The 22,400-nt window shown below is 39.6% G+C and overlaps 1 protein-coding gene across 5 annotated transcripts in view; it reads left to right on the top strand.

The window, feature by feature from the left end:
* The window catches only part of slc12a2 (solute carrier family 12 member 2), a 73,700-nt gene that overhangs the window by 45,527 nt on the left and 5,773 nt on the right, over nucleotides 1-22,400 (top strand). Inside the window, exons 14-26 of one of the 5 annotated variants that reach the window (XM_053644542.1) lie at nucleotides 731-886; nucleotides 3,362-3,461; nucleotides 7,153-7,264; nucleotides 7,951-8,088; nucleotides 8,252-8,358; nucleotides 9,561-9,640; nucleotides 9,998-10,120; nucleotides 12,564-12,608; nucleotides 13,635-13,757; nucleotides 13,974-14,085; nucleotides 18,516-18,602; nucleotides 19,893-20,028; nucleotides 20,723-20,790. In XM_053644542.1, coding sequence (XP_053500517.1) covers nucleotides 731-886; nucleotides 3,362-3,461; nucleotides 7,153-7,264; nucleotides 7,951-8,088; nucleotides 8,252-8,358; nucleotides 9,561-9,640; nucleotides 9,998-10,120; nucleotides 12,564-12,608; nucleotides 13,635-13,757; nucleotides 13,974-14,085; nucleotides 18,516-18,602; nucleotides 19,893-20,028; nucleotides 20,723-20,790 — 1,387 coding nt within the window. Of the gene's footprint in view, nucleotides 1-730; nucleotides 887-3,361; nucleotides 3,462-7,152; nucleotides 7,265-7,950; nucleotides 8,089-8,251; nucleotides 8,359-9,560; nucleotides 9,641-9,997; nucleotides 10,121-12,560; nucleotides 12,627-13,634; nucleotides 13,758-13,973; nucleotides 14,086-18,515; nucleotides 18,603-19,892; nucleotides 20,029-20,722; nucleotides 20,791-22,400 lie in introns of all 5 variants that reach the window. The other 4 variants (XM_053644540.1, XM_053644541.1, XM_053644539.1 and 1 more) reach the window with 4 other exon arrangements.

Here is a 22,400-nt window from a genome sequence, read left to right as displayed (position 1 = left end):
ATATAGTTATACATTTGCACAGTCCTATAGTTATACATTTATACATTTTGCACAGTTATATAGTTATACAGCGATGTAGTTATACATTTATACATTTGCACAGTTATATAGTTATACAGCGATGTAGTTATACATTTATACATTTGCACAGTTATATAGTTATACAGCGATGTAGTTATACATTTATACATTTGCACAGTTATATAGTTAGTTATAATCATGCAGTTATACATTTATATAGTGGTACAGTTATACAGCTACTTACAGATATACTTATGCAGTTGTACATTTATAGTTAGGCAGTTAATTATACAAGTATAATTACATGGTTAGTTACACAGTAACAGTTATACTGTCATACAGTTATATGATCATAATTGTTTTTTTTATAGTTCTAACCATACAGGTATATAGTTATACAGTTATGCTTTTATACAGTTATATGGGTGCACAGTTATGTATTTATACATTGGTACAATTACAGTAGTTATATAATTCTGTGTGCTGCACAAAGCAAGTAATCTAAATCATTCATTAGATTTGAGTGGTGGGTTTGTAATTTAGAAAAACTTATACAGGATGGTAGGTTCAGAGATCCCTTGGCACATTCAGAACAGTCTAGACATGAGTATATATAACATTGTACAGAAAATGACACTATAATGGTTTATTATGAGGAGGCCAGCTGCATTTCTGAGTGTAATTGTTGACTGGTGCATGTGTTGGGCAGGATGGAGGCCCAGCTTTAAGTACTACAACATGTGGGTGTCTCTGGCTGGAGCTGTGCTGTGCTGTGTAGTCATGTTCGTCATCAACTGGTGGGCTGCGCTCATGACCAACGTCATCGTCTTGTCCCTCTACATCTATGTCAACTACAAGAAGCCAGGTCAGTCTAACTACTTATTTTTCTGCACATGCTTAAAAATCAGCAGTATAATGAAGCCTTATCCCTGTGGAGTAATTATCCATATTGTCCATATTTCCAGCGTGGTTTTATTTTGAATCTCGTTGTTTCATCCAAATTCCATCCTGCTGCTAAACTGGGCCAGCTGTATTAAGATATGCATACGTGAGATTTCACAGAAACTGGTTCTAGTAATTTTTCATTCAGAAATTATTTAAATGGCCAGTTTTTGAGGCCTTTTTCTTAAAAACTGCATATTTATACTCAGACTGTCGTCGCCCCCTCCCCTCCCTGCCTGATATGGGTGTCATTGTGATCTGCTGCATCTCAATGCAGCACCACAGCACTTTCTCTCTCTCTCTCTCTCTCTCTCTCACACACACACACGCACACACACACACGCACACTGCAGTGGAGTTGATGTGCTATTTTTGGTTGTAGATGCAGCCAGAGGAAGGAGAGAAACGGCTCATATAGTATCGCCTCCTTCTAGGCACTCTTACTCTGGATGTATAAATAAATAAATGAAAGAAAAATAAATAAACTAAGGGGGAAAAATGAATGAAGAAGAAATGAATGAATGGATATAACTGTGAATATACATTCACTGTCCACTTTACAGCTGTTCCTAATAAATCATTTATCCAATCAGCCAATCATGTGGCAGCAGCAGAATGCATAAAATCATGCAGATACAGGTCAAGAGCTTCAGTTAATGTTCACGGAATATTTCGCTCCAAGTCATCAATTTAAAAAATATTTTTTTTTTTGTAAATAAAATGTTAGTTTTCTACTGAAAGAATTGAATATGTTGGCACAATTATATTTTTGTCGACAACACTGATTTCATACATTTAACCATACACCTTCAGATCAAAAGATTTAAGATCATGATCATTTCAGTTAAGTGTCTCCAAACTTCTGACCAGTAGTGTATATATTTCTGTAAAGCTGCTTTGTGACATTGTTGAAAGTGCCATACAAATAAAATTGAATTGAATTCTCACCATTGGTAGTTTGAATTCAACTGACAGACGTTGTCAAAATATTTTAAACGAAATTTTTCAAACTTTTAAAAATATTTAAAGTTATGAATTTGACCAAAAACAAAAATATTACTTCATTTTATGGACTGAATGAAGTCTCAAAAAAAATCCTTGGAAAATATGTTAACGTGCACCTCTTATGATTTTTCAAATATTACCCTACATGGAGTGTGTTATAGAGCTGTTTGTGATTGTAAAAATTCTGCAAAGTTTCAAAAAAGCGCACGACAGGAGGAGTTATTGACTCCCAAAAGAAGGAACCGATTCTGAACAGCTGAAACGAGTCGTTAGTAATTCCAGACTTACTTCCTTTACAAACCTACATAGGTTTGTAACAAAAGCCCTGCCTCTGGTCTTCATTGGCTGCTCGCTGACAGTGGCAGGTCAGTCACAACAGACTGGGACATCTGACCAATCAGAGCAGAGTATGCTCTCTGAAGGGAGGAGTTTAGAATGAATCTTTTAGAACGGATCATTTAATGAGTCGTTTGTGACACGGGGAGGAGGGGGAGGTAATGCTGCAATTTAAATTACGAGCACAAGAAAGTGTTTTTTGACCTTGGATGCATGTAAATCTATTATATGAATTCTTTAAAACAAAATTAGGCACGTTTCAAAACCATCATAAGTGCACTTTAATGAAAGAATAATAGAATAAGAAGTGTGGTTATTTATTGTAAAGGTCAGAAGAAGAAGAGAATGGAGAATTATTAGATAGTAGATAGTTATTAGAATTATTAGATAGATTAGATAATAAAAAAATATTCACCCATTGTAGCTATAATTAATATGAATGTATAGTGGACAATTAGAACAGTGAGTCATGCCTAATAGTCACATTTGCATTTCATTTAGGTAGTGATCCTTGATCTCATTTTAGATTGCTGCTTTTCAGCAATGTCTACAATACAACCCACAAGCCTAGGGAAAAAAAAAAAAAAACCTTCATTTTGGAACTGAACTGAATCATTTAATTCCACCGACCTTTAATATCAGTAATCAGTGTTTCTATGGTGAGGGAACAGTCTGGGCTGTTTTTGTAACACTTCATGTGTGTGAGAGATGCCCTTGCTGCAGAGGTGCTGGGCTCTGCCTGGTGCAGACTACCACAGGAGAAAGAGCAGGAGTTTGGCACACGGCCTGTACCACCTGCTGTGGCAGTCTGCCCTCCGGGTCACCAGCATGCTGAGGCCGCAGATGCTGAGAAGTCCCATGCGGTGCGCGTGTTTGTGCACACGTTTGGATGCAGATTGTCTCCGTGTGCGTACGTGTGGTCTTAAGCAGTGGAAAGGTCATTTATGTGAAAGTCCACAAGCGCGCGCACACACACACACAATGCCAGTGTAAGAAAATAGGACAACAGGTGTCTTGGGTTCTGACGAGGTCAACTTTAAATGTGTTCCATTTGCAGATGTGAACTGGGGCTCTTCCACGCAGGCGCTGACCTACCACCAGGCGCTCACGCACAGCCTGCAGCTCTGTGGCGTCGCCGACCATGTGAAAACCTTCAGGTACACACAGTGCCGATTTCACAGTTTATAGCTTCTTCGAAAATGTATTTGAAATCAAAAGAATGCTGTATGATGTCATTTTCTACTTGATTTAAATCGCATTGCAGGAGTTTGTGACGGTCCATTTCCTTTCTTGTTGCCTGATTTAGTTTTTATCGATTGCAGGTTGCTTGCACGTGTGTGGAGCTTTTTAGTGTTTGCAGGTGTGTAGTCAAGCGGCGGTCGGTTTGTAGTTTGTTGACTCTGGGTTCACTACATTTTTATCAAAGTTCATAGCCACCCTGGCTACTCTGTGTTTGTCACTGATAATGGGTTTAACTTTTGAATGACTTCCAGTGCTCGGTTTACTACTGGTGTATGGAAAATCCATTCACAACCTTTTGGCTTGAAAGGCCACATAGTACCCTGTGTTCCACAATACAGTCAGTTTGCTACATTTATACACACACGCACACAAAAATCCACATGGCTATTACATCCCCATGAGAGACTTAAGTAAGCGGCTTCTTAGATCAGGTGTTGTCTGTAATACTCAGTGCTCATCAGTGGACTTGTGTGAAATCGTGAGGACTGGTGGATACATTACAACCCTAATAGGCAGATTTACTGTAATACTAGTTGTGTTAATTAGGCTTAATCTGATTTAAAGAATTGTTTGTGCTCAGCTCTCATCCGACTGTTAGTTGTCCAAGGTTTATTCCTAGACATCTGTATGTGTGCTTATGTAGGCAAGATATTTCGTTCTCTGTCTTAAACATTTCTAGCTTTATTAAACTACACAACCACACAGGCAAGGGGGTAAATTCACTTGTTTTATATATACAGATGGGCGACAGATTGAAGGAAAATACATCCAAACTGGTGATGGAGAGTGCTGTCTAACATGTCGGTCTTCCATACGTTGTCACTCGGGTTGTGATCTGGTGTGTGTGTGTGTGTGTGAAGGCCATACCGTATGATATTTACATCATTTTCCCACTCACCAAAACCATTCAGTGAGCCCTTGTACAGTGTGGGTAGGAGCGGGGTCATCTTGGAAAAGCGGCCGCTTGCATCAGGACTGAAATGTTTCATCGTAGGGTAAAAGGTAAACAGTCAGATGATGTTTGTATTGATTTGTGCTTATACATCCCTATAAGCGAACAAGTGGACCCAAAGCATGCCAGAAAAATGCCTTCCCATCTGTATGTGTTTTTAAAAATAGATGTATTTTTTACTTATTAATCTGTTTGTTGAATAAACTACCTAGGCATGACCACAGAGAGAAAGATTGTATTCACTGTAATGCAGGAGTGTCTGATTTTATCCAGAAAGGACCAGTGTAGCTGTAAGTTTATATTCTATCCAATTCAGTCAGGACCCTCATTCCTTATTCCTCCAGTTTAATTAGTTGATCTTGGATTTCAATCGATCGATCAAGGTTTCCTCCTGCTCGGTCGGATAAAAATTTGAGACCCCTGGTGTAAACTCATGTAAGCATGCTTGTGGCTGCTGCTGTTCGTTCTCCTATAGATGAATAGTTATGCTGGATGAACAGTTTAGATCAAGTATCATAGGGCTCTTTATAATGTGGAGCAATAATCAAACTACTCACTATATGTACTTGGTCTAACCATATTACATTTCCCCCAAGCTGATATTTCAACACAAATCAAACCCATTTCCTGCCAGAGCTAGTTATCATCTTCTGAATCCTGCTAGATACAAGCATTTCCTGTTATTTGAGCAATTGGGGGGGTGGGGGTGGGGGGCACATTTTGGTGGATTAATGCAGAATGACCGTAATCTCATTAAGATTAGGCCAATATTCAGTTGACATGCACTGTAGGAGCTGAAATGGAGGAAACTTTAACCAGCATGTGGCCTGTTAGTGTTCCCATGGCAATAAGTCTGTGGAGGATTAGGAGCTGTCTGATAATGCCACAATAATCAAACAAGTTACTCTTAGCCTTTGCTTAGCCATAATCCCTTCTTCTTACAGTATGTGCTTTGAAGTACATTAATCTGAATTTCTCACATTCTATTCCTGACCAAAGAGATGACCTTCAGAGGTCAAATGAAGGTAAAATTGTCTAATTGGTCTAAGGCAAGCACATAATGCTAGAACTTTATTGCATTGGTGTGTTGTCAAATTATTATTATTATTATTATTATTATTATTATTATTATTATTATTCCACCATGGGAGTGTGTGGCAGCCCATAGAATTGTATGCTGTAGTAAACAAATTCTTTTTTTTAATAGAATTTGGCCTGCTGAAGGGGCATTTTCCAACAAATAATTTGCCTAGTTTTGTGGTTTGCCCCTCAAACTATCTGGCACCACCATCAGGCCAAAGTTGTGCCGATGTATTTTGTCCAATCATCAAATCATTGAGTGTCCACGAACATTATCCATTGGATTTTTGTATTCAGAGGAATTTGGCAGTAATGCATTAAATCAAATCTACCGCAAATGTGCTGACACAGAAATCAGTACAGAAATCAGTTTTGATTGTTTGCTTGTATTTATTAAGCAGTTTGAGAATCTCCCCATACACTTGCTGTGTCTAATAATGGAACATGCCAATTTTAGTATCATGGATGCATTGATTTCTGCAGTATTCTGTTTTTATGGTGCTTGGTACCAGCCTTGGGTCCCAAGGCATATGGGTATCCAAGACATTTCCTGTACTAATACTTCAAGGAGGAACAAGCAGGAAATAAAGATATATCTCAGGTATGCTTTTATGTATTTGTACCAAACTTTTTGCCTTGGGCAAGATCTTGGACATCTTAGCCACCTTGGGCATCATGCCCTAAAAGAAGATACTGGTAGATGATAGTGAGACCATATCAAATATGGCTTTGTTTATTGACTCCAACCTTTATATCTTAGGCATCATGTCAAAAACATTTCATACCAAATCCATCAAATATTTCTGTGTATTTGTGCCAAATTTGGGATTTGTCTTTTCCATCACTCTATCAGACTGCCCAATAACTATTTTCTGAAAACTATCGCTCTGTAATGAGGCCATATTTAATATTTGTTTACTGACACCAAGCACAGTGCTTGATATGTGTCGCCATGGTAGGTATGTCCGGTTAGCATAGACCTCACATGTACAGTTACCACTAAATTGGTGTGGGGTGGGGGTCAAAAGGAAATCAGGTTGGCTCCAGATTGGCATGTCAGAAAAGTATTCACCCTGTCAATGGGAGCCTCTGAGTTTGAATTCTGACAAGGCCATAGCCATCCATGGTCAGGATTCCAAGAAAACAGAATTGGTTGTGCTTTCTCAGGGGAGGGATGGCTTTACTTTCTCCCCTGTCAATCACAGGCACTGTAGCTAATCACTGGCATCTGTGCTTGAACCCCCGACCTTCCGATCAGTAAACCAGAGTCTTAACCGCTAAGCCATGCCCCCATGATGGAAGTGTTCAGCCATTGGAAGGCATGGATCAATAGCAGGTGCTAATTAATTACCAGTTTACAAAGTAGTGCTTGGAAAGGCTGGCGCTTGTGGCTATAATTTGACTATTAGCTTTGACATTTGTAGCACTGCCATATCAAAGGTGAGGGAAGTTGTGTTTACTGTACAGAAGCATTAAGATAAAGTGCCTTCTAAGGAGAATACATTGGGAAAGACAATTTCTTAAAGCTTTCACACAGGCAGGAGCTCATGAACATTTAATTTTTGATTCCACAGGCCGCAGTGTTTGGTGATGACCGGCGCCCCCAACTCTCGGCCTGCTCTACTCCATCTGGTCCATGCCTTCACCAAGAACGTTGGCCTGATGGTGTGTGGCCACGTGCGAACTGTAAGTTCCTGAACTTCCCATACTAAAAACAGATATTTCCAGTATTTTGCACTTCTTTGCTGCTGTTTCAGCCACACCAGCAAAGATTTGTTTTAGCATCTGCGCTATAAAGTTGCGTGCATGTTTACCTTTTCAGATTATACATGTGTAATAATTTATGTAGATTTTAAAATATCAAATGTTCCACACAGTAGTTTGTTGTTTGTGCATAGTTTGTAATAGGCCTATGTGGATCAATTACGTTTCCATTATGCCAGCACTGGGAACAGCAGTGATGTAAGAATTACCCGTGAACAGCACTTTACAGCCATTCTCATGCCAGACCCTGCAGACCACAGTAATCAAAAACACACAGTTTCCCCACAACTGGACCCAAAAGAACACGGCACCCTTCCGCTGGCTCACACCACTCCATCTTCCATTACTAAACCAAACACTAGGCTAACTGTCCATTTTCCCGGCACTTACCAGAGACAAACAAGACTCAATCGGTCATAAATGTACCACTGCATTTATTATTCTGCCCATTTCATACCATGGGACCCCTTATAAAAAATACAAAAAATGACTCCTAGTCAGTCTTTGGTGATTAACGCTGCTGAAAGCCTTGTGGTTTGCGGATCAATCAGCAGCACAGAACGAGCAGTGATGTCATTTTAATGAGCCTTTTTATTTCCTTTCATCAGAGCTCTCGGAGGCCCAACTTTAAGGAGTTGAACAGTGACACGCTGCGCTACCAGCGCTGGCTTCTCAACAACTCCAAAGCTTTTTACACCCCGGTCATTGCAGAGGACCTCCGCGTGGGCACCCAGTACCTTCTGCAGGTGCATGTTTGACTGAGAGACACGGTTATTTGTAAAAATGTGGACTTTTGCATCTGAAAAGGTTTTTAGGTTTAAAGCAGTTCCTGCACAGTTAATGTTATTCATCTGCGTGATGCGGCTCCATGGTGTTCTAGCTCTGGGCTAACATGACTCTGTGTGTTAGGCTGCTGGACTTGGGAGACTGAGACCCAACACACTGGTGCTCGGCTTCAAGAACGATTGGAACTGTGCAGATATGAAAGAAACCGAGACCTACGTCAATATGATACAGTGAGTCAAGAGCGTTTATTTAGAGCGTTAAAACTAGAAGTGGCCTTGTAGAATTTGAACATCTGTGTATATGTTACATACACCGATCAGCCACAACATTAAACCACTGACAAGTGAAGCGGATAACATTTTTATTGTCTCTATACAGTGGCGCCTGTCGAGGAGCGGGAGATATTAGACAGCAAGTGAACAGTCAGTTCTCAAAATTTGATGTGTTGCAAGCAGGAAAAATAGGCAAGCAAACTTAGAGGATTTAAAGGATCTGCTGCTCACGTCTTGGTGTTAGATACCACAGCACACCTTCAGAGGTCTTGTGGAGTCCATGCCTCGAAGGATCAGAGTTATGGTGTTGTGGTGGCACAAAGGGGACCTACGCAATATTAGGCAGGTGGTTTTAATCTTGTGGCTGATCAGTGTATACTACCTATAGTGTATATTATATTAGGCTAAGGCTAATAATAAAATTGTCATTCTTTTAATTAATAAAATAGTTGAATTGTTGTGATTCAGCAGATTGCTGTGGTGTAAGAACAATACAACTCTTCAGGATGTGCGGTCAATGGAAAATGACCGATGCTAGGGTGGAAACTGTTTAAAAAAAAAAAAAAAGAAATTGTCTTGTCATTTTGTTTTATTACCGTCTTGTCTGACTCACCCACTGTGCTATCACCTTTTTTGGCGTTTCTCTTCAGTCATTTTTTTTTGAAGGACATTCTTGAGGGTTTCAGTGCATTATCAGCCACAGTGGATAATAACTATAATAAGATAATAAGTACTCGAAAACCATCCAAGTCAGAAATCATGTGCTCAAGGCCGCAGTCTACATCTTACAGAAACTTGATGCATGTACTTGTTTACTTACTCAGCGCATAATACACACAACGTGTGAGCACATACGATTCATATCTGATATAAACAGCTTGAATTTTTTTAAAAATGTATTTAATTGTTTATTAACAAACGTATATGATTCATCAAATGCTGTAGATCCCTCGTCAAGCCATGTCCATGTTCTGCCCCGTCCTTCACCGTGACATGTGCTCATGCTTGTTTGTTTGTGCGTGCAGGCGTAGTATTTACGCTAATTGTTCCGACCTGGTGGAAAAGTACCGTTCTAACGTAACGTGTGGTCAAGCGATCTGGTCGATGTCCGACATCCTCCCATGAGACACTAACAATCGTTTTTCTGCGTGTGTTTTTAGTGACGCTTTTGACTTCCAGTACGGTGTGGTCATTCTCCGACTGAGAGAAGGGCTTGATATTTCCCATATTCAAGGCCAAGGTAGAGTGCAGCTCATATCTTCTCATATCTTAATCTGTAATGCTTCGTGTTGGAGGTAAACGCATACCTTTCCGAGTGCATGCAGTTTTCCAGCTCGTTTCTTCTGATTGATTTCTTATTGAAAACATGTTATTTAGTCATTTACCCATAAAGTTTGCCTGCTTTCATAATGAACTGCACACACGTTCTGCTCAAAAGGCGAAAGAAAGTGAGCTTGTAATGAGGTGGTTAGCGTGAACGGACTGTTTACCGTTTACGCTGAGTTCCTTTTGTAATTGTTGTATTTGACCTCGGGATCATGCGCAGGAACATAAAACACGGCTCACTAACGCGTACAAAATGCTTTTGTGCCCAAAGACGATACCTCCGGCATGAAGGATGTAGTGGTGTCTATCGACATGAGCAAAGACTCTGATGGCGACTCGTCCAAGCTCTCGTCCAAGACAACAAGCGTTCAAAACAGTCCAGCTGTCCAGAAAGGTTAGCACTGTCTTTTTTTTCTTTTCTTTTCTTTTTTTTTTTCCTTTCTTTTTTTTGTTTATGGGACTGCGTGATGATTTTCCACATGAAGTTCCTTTTTATTGGCGGATTATAAAGCTTATTTGTTATGAAATCCTTAGAATTGTTGGCTGTTTAAATATATATATATATATATATATATATATATATATATATATATATATATATATATATATATATATATATATATATTTTTTTTTTTTTTTTGCATGTCTTACAAAATAACACCATTTTTCCCTCAAGGGCTTTCTCAAGTTGAGAACATTTTTAGTACACCACGTCTTAGGCTCTTCATAGAGGAAGTAGTGTGTCCCAGACCCCTGTGAACTTGACTGTCCAACTGGGACCATGTGTTCCAGTCACTAACAAACACACACACATCCCCCACAGCTGGGTGACAAACAAACCGGTACCTCATTCCCACAAACGGGAAGCAGTGGAACCATAGTATATATGTGAGATGTCACGATAAGCCTATATAGGGACAGAGTAACTCTTGGCATTATGGGGGATGACCTCAAGCAAGGATCAAAAGTTAAAAAAAAAAAAAAAAAGGGCAGTTCTCTTAAGGCAAGCGAGTGCTTTAATGAGCACCATGTGAAAGTGTGGCTGGCTTATGTGCATGACGGTAAGTGGGGTCTCACGGCTTTAGGGAAGAGTCTGAGGGCTTTAGGGACAGACGGAGAGTCGGGTTTATGCTCCATTAGACTGTCTACACATCCAGCTATAAACTGCACCATCGTGTTGTTTCGACTGAGGGGGAAACAGTCGCTCTGTAGCTGTAACAGGAGCAGGAATGTGATGCTGAGAGCACTGAAAGCAGGGAGAATAGCAGTACAACCACTGAGTGTTTAAATTCCAGCTGATGTCTGGTGATGTCACTACGGTGATGACTTTACAGCCAACCAATCAGAAGCTCTGATTTACTCTCTCTCTCGCTCTCTCTCTCTCACACACACGCTCACACGCACGCACACAGACACGCACACGCACGCACGCACACACACACTCAGACACAGTGCAGGTACACATTGTTGGAGCCCGCTTCTCTCACACACACAGTCTCCTCTACGTTTCTTAATTTCTGATGATTTCTTTCTTTCCTTTTTTCTCTTTTTTTCTTCTTTTTATTCCCTCACATATTCGCCTTCTGCATTTGTCAAATTCTCTTTCCCTCTACATCCCACCCTTCTCCCCTGTTGCTGATATCAATTTCTTTTACATTCATTTTCTTTCTCTTTCTTTCTTTCTTTCTTTCTTTTTTCTTTCTTTCTTTCTTATTACACATCATTTCCTTCTTTTTCCACTTCCTTCACTTTTCCTTTTCCTTTTATAAACGCGCCTGTCCTCCTACCTTTCTCTTTATTTCTTTTTCTTTCTTTCTTATACATTATTTCCTTTGTTTTCCACTTTTTGTTTTCTCTTATTTTTCTTTTTGCTTTGATCAAATTCTCTTTATTTTTTAACCCTCCCAACCCTTTTTTTCTTCCTTCCTTCCTTTGATTGCTTCCTGCATGCACACTGTATTTCCTGCGTAAAATGCGAGTCTGTGTGTATTTCTAGTCCACATGGTGCTGCAGCAGTGTTGGTGTAGTGGTTTATGCGTGTGTTGGTGTTTCGCCTGAGACAGCTGAACCGTGAGCCGCTGCAGTTGTAACATTGCAGTGTTTATATAATAACAGTATGTCACAGCTGTAATAAAGTGGATGCAGGGCACAGACAGGTTAAAATGTAGGTGAAAGTTCAACTGATCAGCTTTATGAAATATTATTTTATGAAATAATATTGATGTATAATGATAATAATAATAATGCATGAATCACTGAGTCGTTCAGAGCTGTTCATGTCTCCTCACCATCAATGAATTGAACTTTTATAACTTTTATCACTGAAATATCATTTCACCATGTTTTACAAAACATCTGTTTCTGTTCTTGGACGTAAACAGCCCAGAGGTCAGAGGTCAAATATTTGGTGTGTGACGTGAAATATGTGGCGTGTGTAAACCTGTCTTTGTTTTGTATTCAATCTCAATATCTACCAGATTCATTCCTGAGAATTTCATCCATGACCATGAAAAGACTCGCAAATATGCTTACATTCTTATCTCTGTGTGTGTGTGTGTGTGTGTGTGTGTGTGTAAAAAAAAAAATGATGTGCATTGTGTTGATTTGTTTATATGTATATTATTTTTCATCTTTCCCCTACAGAGAGCAGTCCGGTTTCATTTGGAGCCATTTCTAATGTGGTGTTAATAGAACAGACGTCTCTTTGTACCTCACTGTTGATGCACGTGTTTCCCATCACGACATCAACGAACATTAAACCTCCTCTGTTTTCTCCACCTCTCTCCCTCTCCTTCTTTTTTTTTAATTTATTATTTTTTTATCACTTTATCCAGAAGATGATGAGGATGGCAAAGCTCCTACACAGCCCCTGTTGAAAAAAGGCAGGCAGTGCATCTTAGGTGTTGTGTTCTCTCTCTCTCTCTCTCTCTCGCTTTCTTTTTCTTTCTTTCTTTTTATAGCTATTAGTATCTCCTCTGCCTAGTTGACTATCAGTTAAGAATAACTCTTCTCTTTCTTCAGTCTCCATGTTGTTTTCTTTCTCCCCTCCTCTGCTGGCTTCTGTTCCTGTACAGCACCATGCACTCCATCATAGTTGGGAAATCTGTGTCTCTCTCCGTGTGTGTGTGTGTGTGTGCTAATAATAAATAAAGTGTCTTTCTTTCTCTCCTGGATTCCTTCTGCTGCATCCCGCTGCTAAATCCAGTCTGTACAGGATTTCACAGAGTTTGTTTATGATCGTTGTGGCCAAAAACGATCGGTTTTGCTGCGGCTATTTTCAAAATTTGCAACGTAATTTGCAGAGTTTGTGTTGTTTTGGGTTTTTTTTTTTTTGCGGAAGACTACTCGAAATCACGATTGCACAAAATAGTTTTGCAGTGATGTTTGTTGGTAAATGAGACCTTTTAGCTGTACTCATGCTCGACGCACGTGAATCGAAGAGGGCTTTGGCTGAACGCGTGTTGTGATGACGTCACATGACGCGTCTTGGCCCAAAATCTGCGGTAATTTCGAAAAATTGCAAGCTCCTCTGAATATTACGGAATTTGCTTGATTTCGTGATTACTTCTGCGAAATCCTGGAGGGACTGATTTTAATCTGCTTCTAATAAAAATCTAATCAAATCCAAAACTGTTTGTAAACACTAGTGCTTGTGATGTGATGTGCGCTTTTTCTAGTGGCGCTCAGCGTAGTTTGCTTGGAGGTGTGTAACTGAGCTCAAAGCTCTCTTCAGGAACGGGTACTTCATTATTCTGTGACTGTGGTGCCTCGAGATAAAACCTCTGCGTTTTCCTCTCTTCCTCTTTCCTACCTTGATGTGCATCACCCTGCAGTCAGATTTAATACGTAAGAACAGCTTTTTGTGTGCTGCTTCCCTGAAGTCTGTGTGTGTTGCTGTGCATTTTTAGATAAAGCGAGTCCCTCTACGCCCCTGAATGTGGCTGATCAGAAGCTGCTGGAGGCCAGTCAGCAGTTTCAGAAGAAGCAGGGAAAAGGAACGGTGGACGTCTGGTGGCTGTTTGACGACGGCGGTGCGTTCCGGCTTTCTAAACATTCGTTTGCCAATTTGCACCTGGGTTCATGCTGATTTAATAAATATATATATATATATATATATATATATATATATATATATATATATATATATATATATATATATATATATATATATATATTTTTTACAAAGGATTAAAGTTTCACATTTGTCTTCTGCAATCCGTTAAGCTGTGCTGCTTTTGCTTTTGCAGGTCTCACACTGCTCATTCCATACTTGCTTACCAACAAGAAAAAGTGGAAGGATTGTAAGATCCGTGTGTTTATCGGGGGCAAGATCAACAGGATCGACCATGACCGCAGATCGTTAGTATCTTATTGAATTATTCATTTTAAAAAAAAAAAAAATTCATTAATGATTTTAGAGCTGCAAATACGATCAAATGTCATTTTCCTTGTTAGGTTGACTTTTACGGCGAAATGTTCTGGTTAATATACTTATTATTATAGCATTATGTGAAGATTTATGCGCACTATGAGAGGTGCCAACATGTACGATTTAACCGTAGCCTTTGTGCTTTTTTGGACTCCTTGTTACAGAGAGAACTTTCCTGCTTCTTTAGAAGTATTAAAGCAATACTGAAACCAAACAGAACTAAAAATTCACCCAGCTGAAAAGATATGAATGGGAAATGGTATGAGATGTAAACCATGAACATTTGCTTCTGGTAGTGATTTACTTTCACTTCCTGCTGATTTTTTTTTTTACTGAGTGAACGAGCCTCAGTCTTGTAAGCCAATAGAAAGCAAGTATGGTCTCTTTCGGTGGTTAAAAAATAGCGTCAATGTGTGTTTGACTTGTAGACAGGTGTATAGTGAACATCAGCTAATTATTTATTAGCAATGCCATAGGAAGCTTTTGGGTGAAATTCTTTAGGGTAAATGGTTGAAAATGAAAAAAAATCCACAAACAAAAAGTCTGAATAGTGTCAAATCGAACAGTTTATAAATACTTTAAATGGTAAAAGCACAAACATGTTCAAACTGTGTAATTGAGCTCATTACAGCAGAAAAGACACTAGAAACGTTCACAGTGCTGCTTGAAAGTTTGTGAACCTTTTTGAATTTGTACATCTGCATAAATATGTAATACCTAAAACAACATCAGATTTTCACACAAGTCCTAAAAGTAGAGAAAGAGAACCCAATTAAACAAAGGAGACAAAAATATTATACTTGGTCATTTATTTATTGAGGAAAATGATCCAATATTACACATCTGTGAGTGGCAAAAGTATGTGAACTTTTCCTTTCAGTATCTGGTGTGACCCCCTTATGCAGAAATAACTGCAGCTAAACGTTACGGTAACTGTTGATCAGTCCTGCACCTCGGCTTGGAGGAATTTTAGCCCGTTCCTCAGTACAGAACAGCTTCAACTATGGGATGCTGGTGGGTTTCCTCACATGAACTGCTTGCTTCCACAACATTTCTATTGGATTAAGGTCAGGACTTCGACTTGGCCATTCCAAAACATTAACTTTATTCGTCTTTGGTAGAACGACTTGTGTGCTTAGGGTCGTTGTCTTGCTCCATGACTCACTTTCTCCTGAGATTCAGATCAGACAGATATCCTGACATTTTCCTTTAGAATTCACCTGTATAGTTCAGAATTCATTAAAAAGCTGGTAACAAGTCAGGTAACAAGTTGTTCTGGACCAGATGCAGCAAAACAGGCCCAAATCATGATACTACCACCACCATGTTTCACAGATGGGATAAGGTTCTTATGCTGGAACACAATGTTTTCCTTTCTCCAAACATAACCCTACTCATTTAAACCAAAAAGTTATATTTTGGTATCATCCATCCACTAAACATTTTTCCAATAGCATTCTTGCTTGGTCATGTAATTGTTAGCAGACTGCAGATGGGTCTTTTGTTCTTTTTGGAGAGCAGTGGCTTTCTCCTTGCAACCCTGCCATGCACACCATGGTTGTTCAGTGTTCTCCTGATGATGTACTCATGAACATTAACATTAGCCAATGTAAGAGAGGCCTTTAGTTGCTTAGAATTTACCCTGGGCTCCTTTGTGACCTTGTGGACTATTACATGTCTTGCTCTTGGAGTGAGTTGCTCTCTTTGTTGGTCTTCACTCCTGGGGAGGGTAACAATGGTTTTGAATTTCCTCCATTTGTACACAATCTGTATGACTGTGGATTGGTGGAGTCAAAACTCTTTAGAGATGGTTTTGTAAACGTTTCCAGCCTGATGAGCATCAACAACTCATTTGTTTGTGATGATACACTCCCACAAACATGTGTTGTGAAGATCAGACTTTGATAGATCTATGTTCTTTAAATAAAATGTGCTCGCTCACACCTGATTTGTCATCCCACTGATTTAAAAACACCCGACTCTCATTTAACCTTCAAATTAACCACATACTTTTGCCACTCACAGATATGTAATATTGGATCGTTTTCCTTAATAAGTAAATGACCAAGAATTGGGTTCTCTTTATCTACTTTTAGGACTTGTGTGAAGATCTGATGTTTTAGGTCATAATTTTTTTTGTAGATGGTCTTTTAGACTTATATAGTTATATTATATGGCTTTTTTTAACCTTAGCAATTCCAAAGGTCCTCATTCACCCATTCACACACACTCTCACACCAATGCTAGCAGAGCTGCCATGCAAGGCGCTCAGTCTTGGCTCACTGCCACACACTTTGGCGTGTGGAGTCATGTGGTCCGGGAATCGAACTGCCAACCCTATGATTAGTGGACATCCCGCTCTTCCACCTGAGCCCGTAGATATATAGAGCATTCTCAAGGGTTCACAAATTTTCAAGCACCACGGTACATGCACACTTTCTGATTAATTGCTCTACAGAACACATTTTTCTAGAATAGTAAGGTAGGAAGTAAACTTTGCTACTGTAACCTTTCCTCCATTCTTTTATGTAGACATTTCTACATTTCTTTTAACTAAAACAGACTAGTTGGTGATTACTGTATATCCCTGTGTTTATGCACACTACAGTTTCTTCCTTTGACATTGGACAATGCTTTATTCCTCATTGGGATTGGCAGATCTGCTGTTGTTTATCCTACTCACCAACATGCACTTACTTTTTGTAGTAAAATTCTGGGGGGTTTTTCTCTCATCCTGCTGAGATTATTTTGTTAGTTATGTTCCCAGCATAGATTAATGACCTATCACACTGAGCTTGAACTAATGCACATTAATATGCAATGTTTGTCTTTGGATAAAAAAACTATTTACACATAGTGTGTCTGCACTGTGTTTCGCACTATTGTGTGTCGAAGAGTGCTCTGAACCCACGTGGCGGCTTTGTCCAACACAAATGTTTCCCATTGTCCTCTGCAGCTGCTTGCCGCTCCTTTGTTGGCTAAATTTAGCAACGTGCCGGCGCTCGCTCCTTTCACAGCGTGCCGGGGTAAGCGTGGAGGCCGCTCGCTTCCAATGAACTGCGTGCTGTATATAAAACTAATTGTCTGCCTCCGTTTGTTGTTTTTATTTTACGTTAAATGGCTGATCAAATGCACTCGAACGGGGTGATGATTTTTATTTGTTCCTTCAAAGACATTGGTGAATGGTTAATACAGTGGGGGAAATAAGTATTGAACGCGTCAACATTTTTTTCAGTAAATATATTTCCAATGAGGCTATTCACATGAAATTTTCACCAGACATCAGTATTAACTAAAGAAATCTGAAAATATAAAGAATTCACAACATTAAAGTCCATAAATAAAGTTGTGTAATAACTTAATAAAGTTATGTTTCTTGTGTGAAACCTTGGTAACGAAAAGCCTTTTTTTTATAGACCATCAATTTACTAACCCAGCTGAAATTAATTTGCACAGATAGGTGTAATTACTTATGGATTTCAACTGTTTCCTTGCCTTAACTTGGAGAACTGCTTTTTCTTAGCATGTTCAATACTTTTTTCCTGTGTCATTCCACTTTATTGCACATAACATTATTTATGGACTTAATGCTGTGAATTCTTTATATTTCCAGATTTCTTGAGTTAATACCAAAGTCTGGTGAAAATTTCATGTGAATAGCCTCATTGGAAATATATTTACTGAAAAAAAAAAAAATGTTGATGTGTTCAATACTTATTTCCCCCACTGTACTCCGTAGTGCATTGGCAGATATGATGGTTTAGATAGCTGGAAAGCATCACTCAATAGATTTCTGGTATCACATGAGAATGCAGGTGGTGTATTGCTTTTTTATTTATTTATTTATTTATTTATTTATTTATTTATTTATTAAATGTCCATTTTCCGTTTGTGTTTCAACAACCTATTTTGAATAACGTATATTGCTTAGGATGGACTGAGATCAGATTGTGTTTGAGAAATAAGTCGTTGTTTATTCCAAAAATTACACCTGCTGTGATGTTTCCACTGAGCTTTACTTTAAGACTCTATTCATCAGAAAAATATATCAAGGCCTCCAGCTTTGTTCAATACTTTAGGCTGAAGTTTCCATCATGTTACTTTATCCAGCTGTGTTTTTTTTTTTTCTTTTCCCTTTGAAGTTTTTCAAAGTCCTGAGGAAATTGCTCTCCAGGGTCCTCAGAGAGTCCTGCAGCAGATCTCTCCCAAAGCTACAGATATTTTTAACTAATTCAGATTTTAAATCCACAGCAAGCCATCACATTCTTTATTTTGAAGCTCCTGTTCTTGCAGTACTATAGTGCATCAGAATGGCTTTCTAGGTGTTTGGTAACCTGTTTTTGTGTTTTACTTTGTTCAGGATGGCCACGCTGCTCAGCAAGTTCAGGATAGATTTCTCTGATATCACAGTCCTCGGAGACATCAATACAAAACCCAAGACTGAGAGGTAGGACCACGGCTTCCTGTCCCGTTCATCACACTGCCCTCAAATTTGTGATTATGCACAAAAATGTTGAGATTCTCACGATCCTGTCATTTGGAAGGGGGAAAAAATAGCCTTTTTGAATTATTAACTGGCTCTCCGTTACTCTGCTTATCTTGGGTACCACTGAATTTATATGTATTTAATTGTATTCTAAATAAAAGATTATGTCCTCACCGCATGTCTCTGGCACATCTACACAAGCTTTAAACACAAAAATTAGTCACATACAGTATGGCACGTATTTCCTCGTTTATGCCTCCCCTTGCCTTAATAAGGATGCTGGCAGTGTGTGTTTTCTATGGGATTGTGCTCTGTCATCCTTGTTGAATAAATCACACACATTCAGCTCTATGTAGCCTACATCCTGGAATCTTGTTGAGTTGATTGGACAGGAAGCACAAAAAGGCAAAGACACAGTCCAGTAAGTTGCTGCTGTTGGTGGATGTGACTTCTTTTTTGCGCAGGGTAGTTCATTTGCTAACCTTACATGACTTAAAACCCAGCAGTAGTCTTTGGATGACCCATTGTAAATTAGCTTTGAACACTTGGGTGCGTCTCTGATCTTTACACATGCGATCTGAAAGGTCTTGGTATTGCCAGGTGAGGCATATTACCTCTTTTCATGTCAATCTTTTTTTTTTTTTTTCCAAATAGGGGCTTCTGTAATAATACAGCAGCAGTGTAATTAATAGACTACATCTACCCTGCTGTATTCATTTTTTTTTATTCGTTTTATGAACTGGTTGTTGGAATAGATTGAGTAATGACTGAATAGTTGTTTAGATGTCATTAAATTTATTCAGTAAATTGACTTTAATTTAGGGCGCACGGTAGGTTAGCACGTTCGCCTCGCACCTCCAGGGTCGGGGGTTCGATTCCCACCACAGCCCTGTGTGTGCGGAGCTTGCATGTTCTCCCTGTGCTGTGGGGGTTTCCTCCGGGTACTCCGGTTTCCTCCCCCAGTCCAAAGACATGCATGGTAGGCTGATTGGCATGTCCAAAAGCCTACGTGCTTATGTATTGCAAGGTGACCTAAAAAATCAACATATAATCTAGTTATAGGTGCATGAATTATTACGTCTTTGGCATTTTTTTGGACTCTGAGTCAGATATGACATCATTTCTCGTGTTGACCACTTGAGATATCAATGCAGTATAATTTTTGCTTGTGGTGATTAACAAAAAGCATTACCCAATGGTGTATAATACACAGTGTGTGTGTGTGTGTGTGTGTGTGTGTGTGTTTTTCAGAGTGGAAGACTTTTCCCAGATGATTGAGCCGTATAAGCTGAGAGAGGACGACATGGAGCAGGAGGCAGCGGAGAAGCTGAAGGCCGATGAGCCGTGGAGAATCACGGATAATGAGCTGGAGCTTTACAAGGCCAAGGTTGGGATGAGACAACCACCTCCGCACAACACAAACATACGCACTTGTTTGTCTTACTTATTAACGCTACGCCTACACCTAAATCCAACCTTAATCTCAGTTACCAAAATGAACCCTTTTGGCTCTTTTAGTTTAGTTTTTTTTTGTTTTGTTTTTTAAATACAAGCTGCAGGTTTTAGGGAACAAAAAAACTACTTCCCTCATGTTGATCAGCCAAATCTCCCACAAAGGTCAAATCTGTCAGATATTTCTATCCTTGTGGGGACATATAGTCCCCACCAAAATATACAAAAAAATTTCCTCCATGTCCTATACTCTTAAGCCTCCATAAAACTTTACACGCTCGAAATCTGAGATTAGTTAATGGGTTTCCATCACAGTAAACGTGGTGCGCATAGGCTGTGTTTCATTAACTGTAGTTTCTTTTGTCATCTGAGAGGCCTATCAGCTTTCCCAGCTAGACAGATATCCTGAAATAAGAACAGCGTTGTAATTATACTCATTATATACAGCCGAGTTGTACATACTGACGTTATGGTAGTTTGAGTAAGAAGAGCCACTATTTACTAAATAAAAGATTGCAGGTAAAATAAGGGTGTCTGTACTCAGCTTGTAACATAACACCAGCATTTCATACTAACCCCTGTGTGTGTGTGTGTGTGTGTGTGTGTGTGTGTGTGTGTTTGCTTTGCAGAGTAATCGTCAGATCAGACTGAACGAGCTACTGAAGGAGCACTCAAGCACAGCCAACCTTATTGTCATGTAAGTAGAGCTGGCTGCGTCAACAAGTCAATCAAAAGTTGTCTGTGTGCTCCTAGTATTTTATTTTATTTTTAAAACCGGTAAGGATTTAAACCTGTAAGACATTTACAGGCCACATTTCAACAACTGCACGGTCCTGTAGGTTCATTCTGTATAACATCACGAAAATCAGACCCTATCTCACCGAACAGGCCACACAGCTACTAGTCCAGGCTCTTGTCATCTCAAAACTGGACTACTGCAACGCACTACTCTCGGGCCTCCCAGCCAGCTCCATCAACCCCCTTGAGATGATTCTGAATGCAGCAGCATGACTCGTCTTCAACCGGCCCAAAAGAACCCATATCATACCCCCACTTTATCTCCCTCCACTGGCTTCCTGTAGCCGCCCATTTCAAATTGAAGGCCCTTATGCTCACGTATAAGACCTTGTCTGGAACAGCACCCCCCTACCTCAACACTCTCCTCACGCAATCTGCGATCGGTTAACGACCGACGCCTGGCAGTGCCTACTTGGTGAGGCACGGGGTCTGTTTCCAGAACCTTCAAACTGACTGTTCCTCAGTGGTGGAATGAACTTCCAACCTCAATCTGGACCGCAGAATCTGTCACTAGCTTCAAAAAACAGATAAAGACCCACCTCTTCTGTGAGCACTTAATTAATCCCCAACTTGGCCCTGTGATAATTAATTTTAAAACAGAGAAACTGTCCTGCTCTAAATCAGTTTTGTTTGTTTATTTGTTTTTAAATTGAGAACATCCAGGCGAGCAGAAACAGCATTTTAATATCATCTCCCTCTTACAATTAGCTTCATTTCACTCTTGTGGCATTCACATGACCTTTAAACCCATTACTCTGTGATGAATGAAAATGTCCCAGTCAGTTCAGATTGGTCAGCACTGCATTTAAGCTCATCTCTGTGCTAGTACATCCAGCCAGAAAACCTGTATCACTATGCAGGAGTGTAAAACACCTGAGAACTCCATACTGTGTCATACTAACATTGGACATTCCTTTTCTTTTTCTTTTCCCCTCCACTGACCACAAACCCATAATAGTTCTGTTTTACTGGACACCGCTCTTGTCTCCAGCCCCCACCACAGACATGTTGATCGTCTGTCTGTCTGTAGAGTGCGTGATTATGAAAAATCAAGTCACTCAGTGGTTGGAAGTCGTGGGATAGTGGTTAAGGCTCTGGGCTACAGATCGGAAGGTTGAAAATTTATATCCCAGCACTGGCAAGCTGCCACTCTTTTAACCATCAAATGGTGGTTTTATTATTATTATTATGATTATTATTATTATTATTATTATTATTATTATTACTCTCCCCCCGCTAGGATTAGCAGATCATAATGTTATCCATTTACTTCCTGTTTACGAACAACGGCTGAAACAACGCAGGCCAGTAATACACAGCGTCCCTCAATGGTCGGAGGATGCTATTGCATGCCTTCAAGGCTGCTTTGTGTGTACAGACTGGGAAGTCTTTGAGGGAGAACTTGATGAGCAGACTTCGGTTATTACTGATTACATTAAATTCTGTATGGATTCCTTGATACCGGTAAAGAGTACCAGAATTGAATTGATGGAATTCCAGGTCGGGTCT

This window comes from Ictalurus furcatus, chromosome 16 (assembly GCF_023375685.1).
Source record: "Ictalurus furcatus strain D&B chromosome 16, Billie_1.0, whole genome shotgun sequence".
NCBI classification, from domain to species: domain Eukaryota; kingdom Metazoa; phylum Chordata; class Actinopteri; order Siluriformes; family Ictaluridae; genus Ictalurus; species Ictalurus furcatus.
Note: the sequence above shows the minus strand (reverse complement) of the source record. Positions and strands in the feature narration are given on the sequence as shown.